This window comes from Podarcis gaigeae, assembly GCF_964106915.1.
Source record: "Podarcis gaigeae genome assembly, chromosome: 8".
In the NCBI taxonomy this organism is placed as follows: Eukaryota; Metazoa; Chordata; class Lepidosauria; order Squamata; family Lacertidae; genus Podarcis; species Podarcis gaigeae.
Genome location: NC_139684.1, coordinates 15,372,927 through 15,387,905, shown reverse-complemented (window position 1 = coordinate 15,387,905; position 14,979 = coordinate 15,372,927). Strand labels below are relative to the sequence as shown.

Genomic DNA, 14,979 nt, shown 5'->3' with positions numbered 1-14,979 from the left:
ACCCTGGGTGGGGTATGTGTGTATGTATGTATAAATAAAATTATAATGATTATTATTACTGTTATTATTTATTATGCCTTCACCTGCCCTCATTTGGCATTGGTCTCTGCAGTCACAGCAGACGCTGCAACCTCCCAACAGTTTGACTTCACTCCCAAAAGTGCAGACGTTTCCGAGGCAGACGGATGCCAACAACATTCCCCTGTTGCCTTCCCTTCCTGTATTTTAATGTCTATTTACTGAATTTGATATCCCACCTTTTTCTCCAAGGAGTTCCAGGTGCCTTGCATGGTTCTTCCCCATCTCATTTAATCCCCAATTAAGAACCCTGCAAGGTAGGTTAGGCCAGGAGGCCATGACTGGCCCCAAATCACCCAGTGAGCCTCATGGCAAAGTGGGGGGGGGGCAGGATTTGAACCCGGCATCTCCCAAGGCCCTAGTCCGACACTCTGACCATTTTGCCACATTTCAATATATATATTGATATGTGTCCTACCTCAAAAAGCAGGAGGCCGTACAGACATGTGGCAACAGCAACAGATCACAAAAATGATTTAAAATGCATTTATTCTGCGGTACCAAAAAAATACCTTGTAAAAGTCTCACCCGCACAAGAACAAGTAAAGAAACAATTGGCCCAGCCAAAGAAGGGGTGTGCTTTGTTTTCTCCCCAGCTTCAAAGGGAATTCAGCAAATCAGTTCCGTTGACCAACAGTGTAAGTGAACTTAAGGGTGATGCTGGTGTTAGTTATTCGCACACCTTTATGGTTACGTTCGTTGACATTTTGGCCTCGGTGTTCAAAGTAGATGTAGCGGACACCAGGAGGGCAGCCAAAGATGGAGTAACAAACCTACAGGATTGGGGGGGGGGGAGAGAAGAGAGAAAGATGGGTGGTGATTTGGGTAAAGTTTAATTTATGCATTATTATTCCTTGCCTGTCCCTTCACCAAAATGTCCCATAGGGAAGGCTGTTGCAGCATTTATTTCAAAGTACAGTTGTACCTCAGTTTCCAAACATAATCTGTTCCGGAAGATCGTTCGAGTTCTGAAACGTTCGAAAACAGAGGCGCAAAGGAAAGTCCGCAAATTTAATAAACAAAATTGAGAAAAATAACATACAGTGGTATCTCGGCATGTTCGACTTCCGAGGTGTGTTCGAAAACCGAAGCATTTACTTTCAGGGTTTATGGCGTTCAAAAACCAAAAAGCTTTGTCAACAGAGACGTTCAGAAACCAAGGTACCACTGTAATTTTCAAAATAAGATTTCAAATGCAAAAATAAAATTTGTCTAGAGTACATAATAAGGGACGCGGGTGGCACTGTGGTCGAAACCACTGAGTCTAGGGCTTGCTGATCGGAAGGTTCGAACCCCCGCGACGAGGTGAGCTCCCGTTGCTCGGTCCCAGCTCCTGCCAACCTAGCAGTTCGAAAGCATGTCAAAGTCCAAGTAGATAAATAGGTACCACTCTGGCGGGAAGGTAAACAGTGTTTCCGTGCACTGTTCTGGTTTCACCAGAAGCAGCTTAGTCATGCTGGCCACATGACCCGGCGAAACTGCCTGCGGCCAAACATCGGCTCCCTCAACCAGTAAAGCGAGATGAGCGCCGCAACCCCAGAGTTGTTCATGACTGGACTTAACTGTCAGGGGCCCTTTACCTTTAGAGTACGTAATAAAAACAGTCATAAATGCAAGAGGAAAAAAACCACAACAGTAATCTTTTAAAAGCTGTAAAAGGAATGAATAGTTATATAGAGACAGTTACGGAATACACACAACTGTTCCAAAATGGAAGAGCACAGTAGAAATTGTGCAACAGAGGTGAACCCCACAAAGATAGGGGGCAAGGCAGAAATCTCTCTTAGGACCCATTTGCTGCAGACTGTGACTCCTGGGGCCCCAACCTTCCACCTGGGTTATTAATAAATAAACAAAACAAAACAGTGTTATCTTGGTTCCTGAACAGAATGCATTCCAGAAATCCGTTCGACTTCCAAAACCAAGGTGTGGCTTCCGATTGGCACAGGTGCGCAGAAACAATAGTGGAAGCCGCATTGGATGTTTGGCTTCCGAAAGCGTTAGAAAACCAGAAGACTCCAGGTTTCGATTGTTTGAAAGCCAAAACGTACGAGTACCAAGGCATTCAGGAACCAGAGTACCAAAGCGTTCAGGAACCAAGGTACCACTGTAATAATTTTTTATTATTTATACCCTGCCCATCTGGCTGGGTTTCCCCAGCCACTGTGGGTGGCTTACAGTTAGGTTTTATTTATTTATTCAGCTTATATACTCCCCTTCATCACAAGAGCAGTTCAGAAGGTGAAAATACATGGTGAAAGCACAAATAAATAGTTAAAACAAAAACAACAAAACAGTAACCTCCCTCCCAGAAACATATTTAAAAGAATGTAGAATATTAATCAGCATAAGGCCTGGTTGAAGAGAAACGTTTTCATCTGGTACCTAAAGATATATAATGAAGGCACCAGGTGAACCTCCCTGGTGAGAGCATTCCACAAATAGGGAGCCACTGCAGAAAAGGCCCCGGCTCTTGGGTTGCCACCTTCTGGAAGGGGCGCACGAAGGTGGGTCTCAGATGATGATTGCAGGGTCTGGGTCAGTTTGGCTGCGGCTCCAATCTGGTGGAACCCTCTGTCACAAGAGACTAGGTCCCTGCGGGATTTGACATCTTTCCACAGGGCCTGCAAGACAGAGCTGTTCCACCAGGCCTTTGGTCAGGGCGCAGCCTGACTCCCTCCATTGGCAATCTTTACAGAATTTAAGCTTAATGGTTGCCATCAATTGGATTTTAATTAATTTTTATAATGAAATGCTTTTAGAATGTTGCACTATTTTATTGTTGTTAGCTGCCCTGAGCCCAGCTTCGGCTGGGGAGGGTGGGATATAAATAAATTATTATTATTATTATTATTATTATTATTATTATTATTATTATTTATATGGGGAGAGGCAGTCCTTGAAGTATTACGGTCCTGAGCCGTTTAAGGCTTTATAGGTCAAAACCAGCACTTTTGAATTAATTGGGTCCAGAAACTAATTGGAAGCCGGTGCAGTTGGTGCCAGGTGTAATATGCTCAAACCATCTTGCCTTGGTGAGCAACCTGTCTGCCAAAGTTTGCACCAGCTGAAGCTTCCGAACCGTCTTCCTTCTTACCTCTCGCCACCTTCCATGTTTAGATCCATTCATGAACAAGTCTTCAGAACACCGCTCTCTTAGGACCTTGAAGTCTGCTGATAACAGCTGTACCCGCAGCTGGTATTGGGTGCCTTTGGTGCAGTAAAAACTATATTGAGAGACAGAGAAACAGAGAATATGCCACACCATAAAAATTGTACTGAATCCTCACTCTCACAAGAAGCTAAAATCTAAGAAGAGCCTGGCTGGTGGATCAGGATAATGGCCCATCTTAGCCCAGAATCCTCTTCTCTTCCTCTAATAATTGTCAGAGTTGTAATAGATATCATCTTGGCCCCTCTCCTGCCAATCACCACTGGGCATTTGGTACCCACAAGGATTGTGAAGGTCTCATCCAGCAGCCCTGTCTAAGAGGAAAATACAAGCCCTCAGGAGTTGAACTTCAGAGCCAGCAATCCTGCACACTCCAACTACTAGCCAGAGGCCCCTGCAGGAGCCCACCCCACCCATGTTGTTAGAAGCAATAATGACAGAGTTTTGTTGGCCAGGGTAACTGGCAGGCAGTCACTGTCCACCTTAGGAAAGCAGTGTGGATATTTTAAGGAAGCTGTCACGCCACCCAAGCTGGTCTTAGCATGGTAGTGAAAGCCTACACAGGTCCAAAAAAGTTGGACCACTGTTGCAGCCTATTGCCAACTTTGGAACTGTCCGTGGTCCTGAAGTCCAGGTCCTATCAAACACACTTCTCCCCATCCATCTAACTCGCTGGCCAACTCTGGAACTTCCCTTGGTCCTGAACCCTAGGTTCAATCAGACCTGTGCCATTGTCCTGTCCATTTGCATTTCTTAGTCCAGAAAGTATTGATCTGATGTGTAGAGATCTTTCCTAATCTAATTAATTCAAGAGGGTTCTGGAAGCTTCTCTGTGTGAAAGATACAAGCAGAAGGTTCCTGATGTTTGGGTTATTCCTTCAGAGAAGCTGGTTTAAACTGGTTTTGTTATCTCTTTCAGTCAAGGTCACTCTGACTATAAAAGCAAGGCCAGAAGGAGCCTGGGTTTCCCTTTCCCTTTCTATCTCTCTTCCTTTGGGTGTGGTGTTCTGTACATAGTATGTTTAGTGTTAAGGTTTAAACTTATTATATGTTATTGTAAGTTTAAGTTAATTCTGCTGCAACTGGGTTTCTTATGGACTGTGCCAATCCTGAATGTATTGGATTTGTGACCATTATGCTCATTTGCCTTCAGTAGCAGTATAGCTCTGTTGGATGAAATATAATTGCCTCTGATCTATTTTGGGGGATGCTGCAACATGTTTGAGTTTTTACTCTACTAACTATACAGTGGTACATCAGGTTACATACTCTTCAGGTTACAGACTCTGCTAACCCAGAAATATTGCTTCAGGTTAAGAACTTTGCTTCAGGATGAGAACAGAAATTGTGCTCCGGCAGCATGGCGGCAGTAGGAGGCCCCATTAACTAAAATGGTGCTTCAGGTTAAGAACAGTTTCAGGTTAAGAACGGACCTCCGGAACGAATTAAGTACTTAACCCAAGATACCACTGTACTTTGGAATCTACTCTGGATCAATATGGAGTAGAATTTCCATGACATGGCCAACCCATTGGCCACCTCTATCCTTTGATCTACTGGAACCTTTGAGAGTGTCTTCTTGCCACACAAACTCACCAACATGGCACACACTGCACTCACCAATCGCTCACCACAACAGTGGGTTTGACCCTGTCTATCAGCTCATCCCAGTAGCCTTCGTCCTTCAAGATGATGAACTGAGACTTGGCGCAGAGCCTAAGTGAAAACCACAAAGTAACACCATCACTATCCTGCCTTTTGCTCCAAGGATTTGGGAGCGGGGAAAGTCGGCCACCGGAAACGCCAAACCAAATGCAGCCCCATTGAAGGAGGCTCATCAACCCACCCATGGAGATGACTAGCAAGCCTCATTGCAGAAGGGCACTGGGGCTTGGCCTCTTATTAACGTGGTGCTCTAGGGAAATCCTGGCCTCCATTTTGGGGACGTTGGTTGGTTGGTACTGGATCCTGCCTGGTTTAGTGTGCAAGAAGAATGTTGCAAACCTGAAATCCACTCCCTGTGGCAGGGCGTTGAAACTGTGCAACACACGACCCACAAAGCTGAAAGCAGGCCAGAAGCCAGAGGTTGTGGGAATGCTCTTCCTAGCGCCTGTTAGCCTCCTGAGAGGCAGCATGGTGTTCTGATCAGCGTATAAAACATAAAAAGCTGCCTTATACCATTGTTCCATCTAGCTCAGCATAGCCTACACTGACTGGCAGTGGCTCTCCAGGGTTTCAGGCAGGAATCTCTCCTGACCCTACCTGGAGATCCTAGGGATTGGACCCAGGATTTCTGCATGCAGAGCAGGTGAGCTGTGGCCCTTCCTACATCCCGGGCTGAGAAGTTAATACAGTGATACCTTGGTTCTCAAATGCCTTGGCACTCGAACAAATCGGCTCCTGAACGCCGCAAACCTGGAAGTAAGTGTTCCGGTTTGCAGGCACTTTTCGGATGCCAAACGTTGGACTCTTGAGTGCAGGAAGCTCCTTGCAACCGATCAGAAGCCGTGCCTGTTGGGTTTTTTTGACTACATGCTATTCTGTGCAGCTTCACACAGAGTCAATTAGGAGCTAGCCGGCCAAGAAGACTGAGCAGAGGAGTTATCTGCCTAGAGATATGAAGTCTTGGAAACAGCTCTACCATTGGTTGAAGTCTCACACAGGCATGATGATTTATGACCTTACTGATTGGAATGTGTTGGTTGGTCAGTGTGGTGTTCTGAGAGTTGTTTGGAGTTTGTTAAGAGAGAGCTAGTTAAGATCCGTGTATCTGTTCGTGTATATATTAACTTGTAAGGTGTTTATTATTTACTGCAGACTCTACAAGTTACTAGTAGCAGCATTTTGTTCCTGCTTCGTCCATCCTGCCTGCAACTGATTGCTTTCTAGAACTCTGTGTATGCTCTGCTAAGGTCCTGCAACAGGTCAAAGTTGCAAAACACCAATAGGTTTTTGAATGGTTTCAGGAGTCGGATGGATTCCCAGAACGGATTAAGTTCGAAAACTAAGGTACCACTGTACATGGGGTGTTTGTTTTTTTTGGGGGGTGGTTGCAGTTTCATGCAGTTATGTCTGACCCTATACCAATTTATTGGATATTAAAAAGAACTCATTAGATTGAAGTTGTTGATGTAAGTTGTGATTATTATTAATAATATTTTAAGAAACATGTCCAGGATTGAGGAGAGGGTATCTAAAGGCAGGCTTCCATGCCGGCCCAAGGTTCCCCCGCAGAAAAAACAGTGAATCGCTCTCCCCATCTCCAGCTGAATCCCAGATCAAATCGTATTATTCTTACCCATCACAAGCAGCAAAGCATTTTTTAACCTGAAGACAGGGCCCATCATCGACAGGGCGGTTCCGTAGAAGAAAGTCCCTCATTCCAAGTCGCAGTGAGGCCTTTTCAGACACTTCCTGAATTTTCCATTGGGCCTCTCCAACGGTCTTGGTTGTCCAATAGTCCAAGCCATCTGTAGGAAAAGGGGACAAGTGATAGGGAAGGGTTAACAACATAAGAAGAGCCCTGCTGGATCAGGCCCAAGGTCCATCTAGTCCGGCATCCTAGTCACACAACCTATAAATTACTGGGAAATTTATGAAAGGGCATGTTAAATAACATAATTTAAATACTTGTGGCATTGAGTGGTGTAGATATCTCAGGTTGTTAGTAAAACGGTGTACATCGTAGGCTACAATCCTAACCCCATTTACCTGGGGGTAAGCCCCACTGAATTCAATAGGACTTGCTTCTGAGTAGACACTGTTTGGACTGCATTTTTAAGTTCGCAAGGTCTAAATGAACTTTAAAATACTCCTGTTTTTTCCAATAGCTAGAACTACCAGCTTTTTGCCAGTTTTAACGCTCAGTTCCACTTTCCTGGGAAATCATGAAAACTGGAGTTCTGTAAATGCGGCTCTAGGATGCTGCCCCAGAAATCTGCAACTCCAGGGAGGGGGGGCTGGAGTCCATTGGGACTGGGAGGGCAGAAGGCAGAGAGCCCAGAGCCAATGACAAGAGAACCAACCAATTCTAGTTTGCTTGTCTCCATCCCTTTTCCTGTTCAGTTCAACACAGGCATCACTGTGGAGGAGGAGGAAGTGGTCAGTACCAAACCCTGAGATGGTTGGAAAAAGTCAGGCAGGTGGGAACAGAGCCCCTCCTGCCCCCCTGCCATGGACCAGCCTCTTGAGATACAAAACCAAGAAGAGTTTTGTAGGTAGCTCTTCATTTCAGCAGGTTTAAGCGGCTCCCTGCTTCAGGAAATTCCTTCCCATTCCCAGTGACACAGCATTTTCTCCTTCCGCTGTAATTCACAACGGCCTACCTGACACCTGAGAGTCAAACTCTGCCTGCAGAAATATGGTACAGCCTCACTTTGCTTCAGCTATACCACTTCTGAATGCAGGTGAAGAGGCGATGTGTTTGGAAGGTTCCCGATGTAAAATAAATAAATTTACGGACCTAAGTTAGCCATGGCCACATAACAAAAGAGTGTGTCAAGGGGTGGGGCGGAGCTGCTTAGCATCCCTGAGATGCTTGGTTTCTTCAGGAAAGGAGAAGGTGTGTGTGTGTGTGAGAGAGAGAATTCACACATCTAATTTCACACATCATCTGCATTCAAATGTGGGACAGTTCACAGGAACATAGCAAATTTTATTATACTGAATCAGATCATGGGTCTGCGTAGCTCAGAATTGTCTACCTGGAGATGCCACTGGGAATTGTACCTGAAGCAGCATCTCCACTCCCGTCATTCAGCCCGGACACTGAGGTCCAGCGCCGAGGGCCTTCTGGCATTTCCCTCATTATGAGATGTGAGGATACAGGGAACGAGGCAGAGGGCCTTCTCGGTGGTGGCACCCGCCCTGTGGAATGCCCTCCCATCAGATGTCAAGAAAATAAACAACTACCTGACTTTTAGAAAACATCTGAAGGCAGCCCTGTTTAGGGAAGTTTTTAATGTTTGATGTTGTATTCTGTTTTTAATCTGTTGGGAGCCACCCAGAGTGGCTGGGTAAACCCCGCCAGGTGGGTGGGGTATAAATAATAATTAGTAGTAGTAGTTGTTGTAGTAGTACCTGGGACCTGCAGCAGGCAGACCAGATGCCCCAACACTGAATGTTTTTTAAAGGACTATAAGCAGAGACTTTCGGAAAGGACTGTGTAAATCAGTTCCCTCTCTGCTCAAGGCAGGCTTGTTGGTATTTCTCCTTAATAAGCAGGGACTTGCCTTCTCCAAAGGGGTTCTTGATCAAATTCTTCTCCAGGCGGCCCAAAATGTAGTAGGCCTTTATATCACGTGGCACAACTGGCACACGTTTGTTGCTGTCCTTCCGCTGGAAGAGCCGCTGCCAGAGAACCGGCAAGTCCACCAGGTCCCGCCAGCGGGAGCAGACTGGACGGCAGTTTCGAATCAGGTCGCCCATAGGGACAAGAGACAAGATATCCAACAGGAGGTGATCGGGCAAAACGCAGAGGCTTGCCATCACCCTTCAAAGAGGTCCACTCCACCTGGAGAGGAGAACTGGGAGAGGGAGGGAGAGAAGCACACAAGAGGGATGTGATCACACTAAATCTCCTAGCAACAAAAGGGCAACCCAAATGATCGAGGGGATGGAACAATTCCCCTATGAAGAAAGATTGAAACGTTTGGGACGTACAGTGGTACCTCGGTTTTCGAACGTCTCTGTTGACAAATGTTTCAGTTTTCGAACGCCGAAAACCCAGAAGTAAACACTTCCATTTTGGAACATGCCTCTGCAGGTCGCTCTTTGCGCCTCGGTTTTCGAACGTTTCGGAACTCGAACGGTCTTCCGGAATGGATTATGTTGGAAAACCGAGGTACCACTGTATAGTGGTACCTCAGGTTACATAGGCTTCAGGTTACATACAAATTAAGTACTTAACCCTCGTACCTACGGGACCGCCTCTCCCGGTATGCCCCACGGAAGACCTTAAGGTCCATAAATAGCAACACCCTAGAGGTCCTGGGCCCTAAGGAAGTTAGATTAGGCTCAACCAGAGCCAGGGCCTTCTCAACACTGGCTCCGGCCTGGTGGAACGCTCTGTCTCATGAGACTAGGGCCCTGCAGGATCTGATTTCTTTCCGCAGCACCTATAAGACAGAGTTGTTCCACCTGGCCTTTGGCTTAGAACCAGTTTGATTCCCTCCCCATCTTTCTTTTTTCCCTTTCTCCTCCTATGATGAGTCTGCATCTTAATGTTTTAATGTTTTATTTTAATCTTGTTTTTTAAGTTGTATTTTAATCAACTTGTTTTTATTATTGGTTGTTAGCTTCCCTGAGCCCGGTCTTGGCTGGGGAGGGCAGGGTATAAATAAATTATTATTATTATTATTATTATTATTATTATTATTATTATTATTAACCCGAGGTACCACTGTATAAGGTTAGAGGAAAGCTGAGTAAGAGGAGACATTATAAAAGTTTATAAAAATTATGCTTGGCACTGAGAAAGTGGATAGAGAAGCGTTTCTCTCCCAACATTGGAACTTGGGGACATCCAGTGAAGTGGGCATCCATTGAAACTAAATCCACTGAAACTAAACCAGGCAGAGGGACTTCTTGGTAGTGGCACCCACACTGTGGAAAGCCCTCCCATCAGATGTCAAGGAGATGAGTAACTCTATAACCTTTAGAAGACATCTGAAAGCAGCTCTGGATGTAAAGGCAAAGGACCCCTGGATGGCTAAGTCCAGTCAAAGGCGACTATGGGGTTGCAGCAGTCATCTCGCTTTTCAGAACGAGGGAGACGGCGTTTGTCCACAGACAGCTTTCTGGGTCATGTGGCCAGCAGGACTAATCCACTTCTGGCACAACAGAAACACTGGGACAAAAACCAGAGCGCATGGAAATGCTGTTTACCTTCCCTCCGCAGCAGTACCTATTTATCTACTTGCACTGGTATGCTTTCAAACTGCTAGGTTAGCAGGAGCTGGGACAGAGCAACAGGAGTTCATTCTGTCACAGGGATTTGAACCACTAACCTTCCAGTCGATAAGCTCAGTGGTTTAGACTACAGTGCCACCCGCGTCCGTAGCCCTGTAAAGGGAAGTTTTAAACATGTTATATTTTAATATGTTTTTCTATACGTTGGAAGCCACCCAGAGAGGCAAGGGCAACTCAGTCAGATGGATGGAGTACAATTATTATTATTATTATAGGAAAATTCAGGACATATAACAGAAAATACTTCTTCATGCAATGCAGAGTTAAACTGTGGACCTCTCTCCCATTTGAAGCACCAGCATGGATGGCTCATGTCCTGCTTGTGGGATTCCACCTCAGGGGCCTGAGTGAACAGAATGCTGGACAAATGGACGTTTGGCCCAATGCAACAGGTCTCCTCTGATGTTCTCATAAATAGCAGAGACGCCAGAAACTGCCTTGCACTAAGTCAAACCATTGCTCTATGTAGTTCAGTATCATCTGCACCGACTGGCAGAAGTCTTGCAGGATTTCAGACAAGGCTGTCCCCCAGCCTTACCTAGTGATGACAGGGACTTGACCTGGGATACCACCTGCATGCATGGAAAGAGACAACGCCAAGGAAGGCCCTTGCAACACAATGTTGCTGTGTCAGGGCCACCCAGTGAGGGAGGCTGCCCATAGGCTGGAATGCAGGGAGACCAGCAGTAGGGGGCGCCAATGACAAAGAGAGCCAGCTAAGTCTGGTTTCATCCCTGCTGAGTTCTGCAGTCTTAAGGAGGAAGGTGCCATCAATCAATACTAATCCCTGGGGGTGGTTGTAAAAAAAAAAAGCAGGCAGGCAAGGGCTGGCTAAGGTTCATGGGGCAGAGAATTCTATCCACTGAAGTCAATAGACCTTCTGTGTGATTATTACGCATTCAAATAAAATGCGCATGATTATTTAAATCTATTAATTGGTGGATATTATTATTTCTAATTGTTTCTAACATGCATTTTTTTGAACTGTTGTACTTAATTGATCACATGAGATGTTGTGAGCCGCTTTGGGCACAATTTTGTGGGCAAGTGGCATACAAATAAACAGATAATGTTGGTGATGATATAGCCCGCCTTTCTCCATAAGCTCAAGGTGGTGCACCCCAGCTCTGCCCCATCATCATTTAACTCCCCACAACAACCCTGCGAGGTGCATTTTGCTGAGAGGAAGTGACTAGCCCAAGATCACACCCGGTGAGCTTCAAAGCCCAGTGTGAGATTTGAACCCAAGTCTTACTCTGGCACTCTTAACCATGATATCACACCTTGTAGGCTGGACCCATCCTTTAAAATTAAGTGGATAGGCCGGACAACTCTAAATTCCATTCCTGGTCCGTTGTATGTAAAATTCCTGAACTCTGCAGCTGCATATTTAGAAGGCTGGGGAACCAACTGCCTTTTATTTTTTCGATGGGGGTTAAAATAGATTGTGAGGTTGTGGTGTTTGCCCTCTTAGGTGGGTCATAAGGAAATGGTTAAATGAGTGTGAAGTGATTGGCCAGTGGGAACCCAAGGGGAGGAGTTAGAGTTAGAGTTGGAGTTGTGTAAAAGTCAGTTGGGAGTTGGAGAAGGAAGAGGGAGTATATAAGTCTGTGGATTGGTCTAGTTTTGATGTGAGAGTGAGTGATTCAGATAGACAGGTGGGATAATCAGTTAGACGTTATTAGGAAGCTATAGGCTGGTATAGAAACTAAGGATAAAAAACTGACAAGAAAAGTTATCTGAAACCATAACCTTGTTAATGCTTATAAAATAAACTTGATTATTTGGTTTCATGTTAACAACTGCTTGGACTCTGTGTGTACACGAGAGAAACGGGTTGGTGGGGTGAGTGGGAGCACACTGGTAACAGGGATGGGGCTAGTCCACTCCACCAGCTCTCTTAACATGCACCAAGGAACCCTGAACCACCAAGAGGGAGAGGAGTTTGCAAAACCACTCATTCCAAGGGTTGTAGCCAGATAAATTATTCTCAGGAGCGGGCCCATAGCAATGAATGAACCTGCTAGTTATGTCCATTAACTCCACTGGGTCTACTCTGAGTTGGAAACTAGCTAGAGAGACTTAAAGATGCTTAACTGCTCAATTCTCTCATTCTTTGGGTCCTGTCCAGTTGCAGGAATTTATGTATAGGATGGGGGGGGGGTTGCCCCTCCAGCAGATATCATGCACATTGTTACAGGAAAAATCCGAGGGCTCCCTTGGACAAAACAAAGACACCAACCAGGATAACTTGGAGCAAAACAGCAGCCTGTAGGCTTGGCCTTTATTGAACTGTTGCAACAGGGTATTCCCCTCACTTGCAGGAGAGAGGAAAGACCCAGAAGAATAGTGTGCAAGGTCTTATAAAAACTTTTGAAATTCCCCTCCTCTAGATCAAGCCCACCCCCAGAAACATCATGCATACATTACAGAAAGGAGGAGTTGAGAGAGGAGTTGTGGTGGTAACATCATGCATACATTACAGAAAGGAGGGGTTGGTGGTAACCTGAGTGTCTTGTCACCTGGCTGGTTCCTCCTTTCCCCCTCCCCACAGTTTCCTGCCCCCTGAGGGAAGATCTGATCATTGTCCTTTGTTTCAGTCCATGTTGAATCCACTCCCATATGCAAGTTCTTTGTGATCTTGATTGTCTTCTGTCTGGGATCATCAGGGTTGGCATGGGCAGGGCTCCTGTGGATGTGCTGAGACAGTGAAGGGATTATGGCTGACCAGGACTAAGTCACCCCCACTTTGTTAGTTCTTGTCATATGGAGTAAAATAAAAATGGAACAGTGCAAATCCAATGTATGGTTGATTTTCTATGAATTTATAACAGAAATGTGGCGTGTGTGTGTGTGTGTGTGAAGTTTATACAAACAGAATGATTGGGGTGGGGGGGGGTTCCTGCTACAACATGCAGCCCACTGCCAAAATCAGCACACTTTTGTGACTTTTGTGATTTATCCCCACAAAACACTTTATCGCAGTTTCTTCCTGTCTATTCAAAGGGCCTTTGCTGCATGATGCCAAATGTAACAATTCACTGATAAATTTATCTATTTACTGGCTCACAGGGGAAACACCAGAAATTCATATAGACATGTGAGCTCAGCTACTCAGCAGCCCCCTCTGCCTGAGTGATTCCTGGCATCCTGATACCCGAGTGCCAGACAGGTAGCCATTCCAGAAATAACAAACCCAGATGAAGACAAAAGGGTGTGATTAACTTGGCTGGGAAACAGGGAAATGTAAATATCTATTTTGTTTGATGGAGGGCAAGGAGAACCATGGGGCAGGGTCTAGGATGCTCAGATTACTGCCTCCAGAACTCCCATTTCATGATGTAACCATGATGTATTAGTGATGTAGTTTGGGTGGGGTGTAACATGGGGATAAGCAGCTAATAAAAGTTTGGGGCCTTTTTTGTTCGGGGCTTCCATCTTGTTCCACCTTGTGGCAGGTGGGAGTCCTGTCGCGAAAGTCTTCAATAAAGACCAAGCCTACTGGCTGCTGTTTTGCTCTGGTATTCCTGGCTGGTGTCCTTGTTTTTTGTCCAAGGGACAGATTTCTCTGTTAACAGCCCAAAGCTAAGAGGCTCCTCGTTTGCCTACAAACTTCTAGGGGCAGTGTGGTGCGATGGTTAGAGTGTCGGACTAGGGCCTTGAGAAACCAGGGTTCAAATATCCCAATTAGCCATGAAGCTCACTGGGTGACTCACTACCTCTCAGCCAAACCTACCTCACAGGGTTGTTGTAGAGATTCAGTGAGGAGGGGGCAGAGCCATGTACAACACCTTGAGCTTCTTGGAGAAAAAGGTGGGATTTAAAGGCAATAAAACAAAATAAATAATACTGACTTGGGAAGGGTGCAGGAAACAAAACCGTGTAGGCTCCAAATTGAAGTCGAGTCTCTGCCCCGCTGAGCAACCAGCAGAAAGGGGAGGAGCAAGATGGAAGTTGGGCGTGTCCCCCTCCTCCTCCCATAGCCCCTCCCTTTATAGAAATCCTGGGCAAGGCTCATTTGCATATCATTTAGAGGGCCTTACGCACAGCTGCTGTGGCTTTGCTCTTTATCCTCTTAATCATTTTCTGGGGGGTATCCTGGGTTTGCTTACCCAAGAGTAACTCAGACTGAAATCGTCAGGGCTTACTTCTGAGTAGTAGGCAATGGGCTGTCTGCGGTGCAAGTCCTACTCAGAGTAGGCCCATTGACATTCGTGGACAAGAGTAACTTGGGTTAAATAATTTCGGTGGATCAACTCTGAGAAGGACTGTGATGGGTCCAGCACAACTGCATGTTTGTTTAGTCGTTTAGTTGTGTCCGACTCTTCGTGACCCCATGGACCAGAGCACGCCAGGCACTCCTGTCTCCCACTGCTTCCTGCAGTTTAGTCAAACTCATGCTGGTAGCTTTGAGAACACTATCCAACCATCTCGTCCTCTGTCGTCCCCTTCTCCTTGCGCCCTCCATCTTTCCCAACATCAGGGTCTTTTCCAGGGAGTCTTCTCTTCTTATGGGGTGGCCAAAGTATTGGAGCCTCAGCTTCAGGATCTGTCCTTCCAGTGAGCACTCAGGGCTGATTTCCTTAAGAATGGATAGGTTTGATCTTCTTCTTCTTTGATCTTCTTCTTCCATGGGACTCTCAAGAGTCTCCTCCGGCACCATAATTCAAAAGCATCAATTCTTCGACGATCAGCCTTCTTTATGGTCCAGCTCTCACTTCCATACATCACTACTGGGAAAACCATAGCTTTAACTCTAC

At 45.8% G+C, this 14,979-nt stretch overlaps 1 protein-coding gene across 2 annotated transcripts; it reads right to left on the bottom strand.

Annotated features, from left to right (window-relative positions):
- Positions 1-517: 517 nt before the first annotated feature.
- Positions 518-6,661, bottom strand: LOC310849734 (F-box only protein 6-like). Of its 2 annotated transcripts, none has more exons than XR_014567040.1 (4): positions 5,611-5,685; positions 4,871-4,966; positions 3,176-3,305; positions 518-851 (listed from the first exon to the last, which is right to left on the bottom strand). XR_014567040.1 is itself a non-coding variant. In XM_083750382.1 (4 exons), exons 1-4 carry the CDS (start codon positions 6,629-6,631, stop codon positions 696-698), a joined length of 465 nt encoding a protein of 154 aa, XP_083606508.1. In that variant the 5' UTR covers positions 6,632-6,661; the 3' UTR covers positions 518-695. The 2 variants fall into 2 exon arrangements, 1 of the variants encoding a protein (XP_083606508.1); XM_083750382.1 differs by lacking the exon at positions 5,611-5,685 and adding an exon at positions 6,549-6,661.
- Between the last annotated feature and the right edge of the window lie 8,318 nt (positions 6,662-14,979).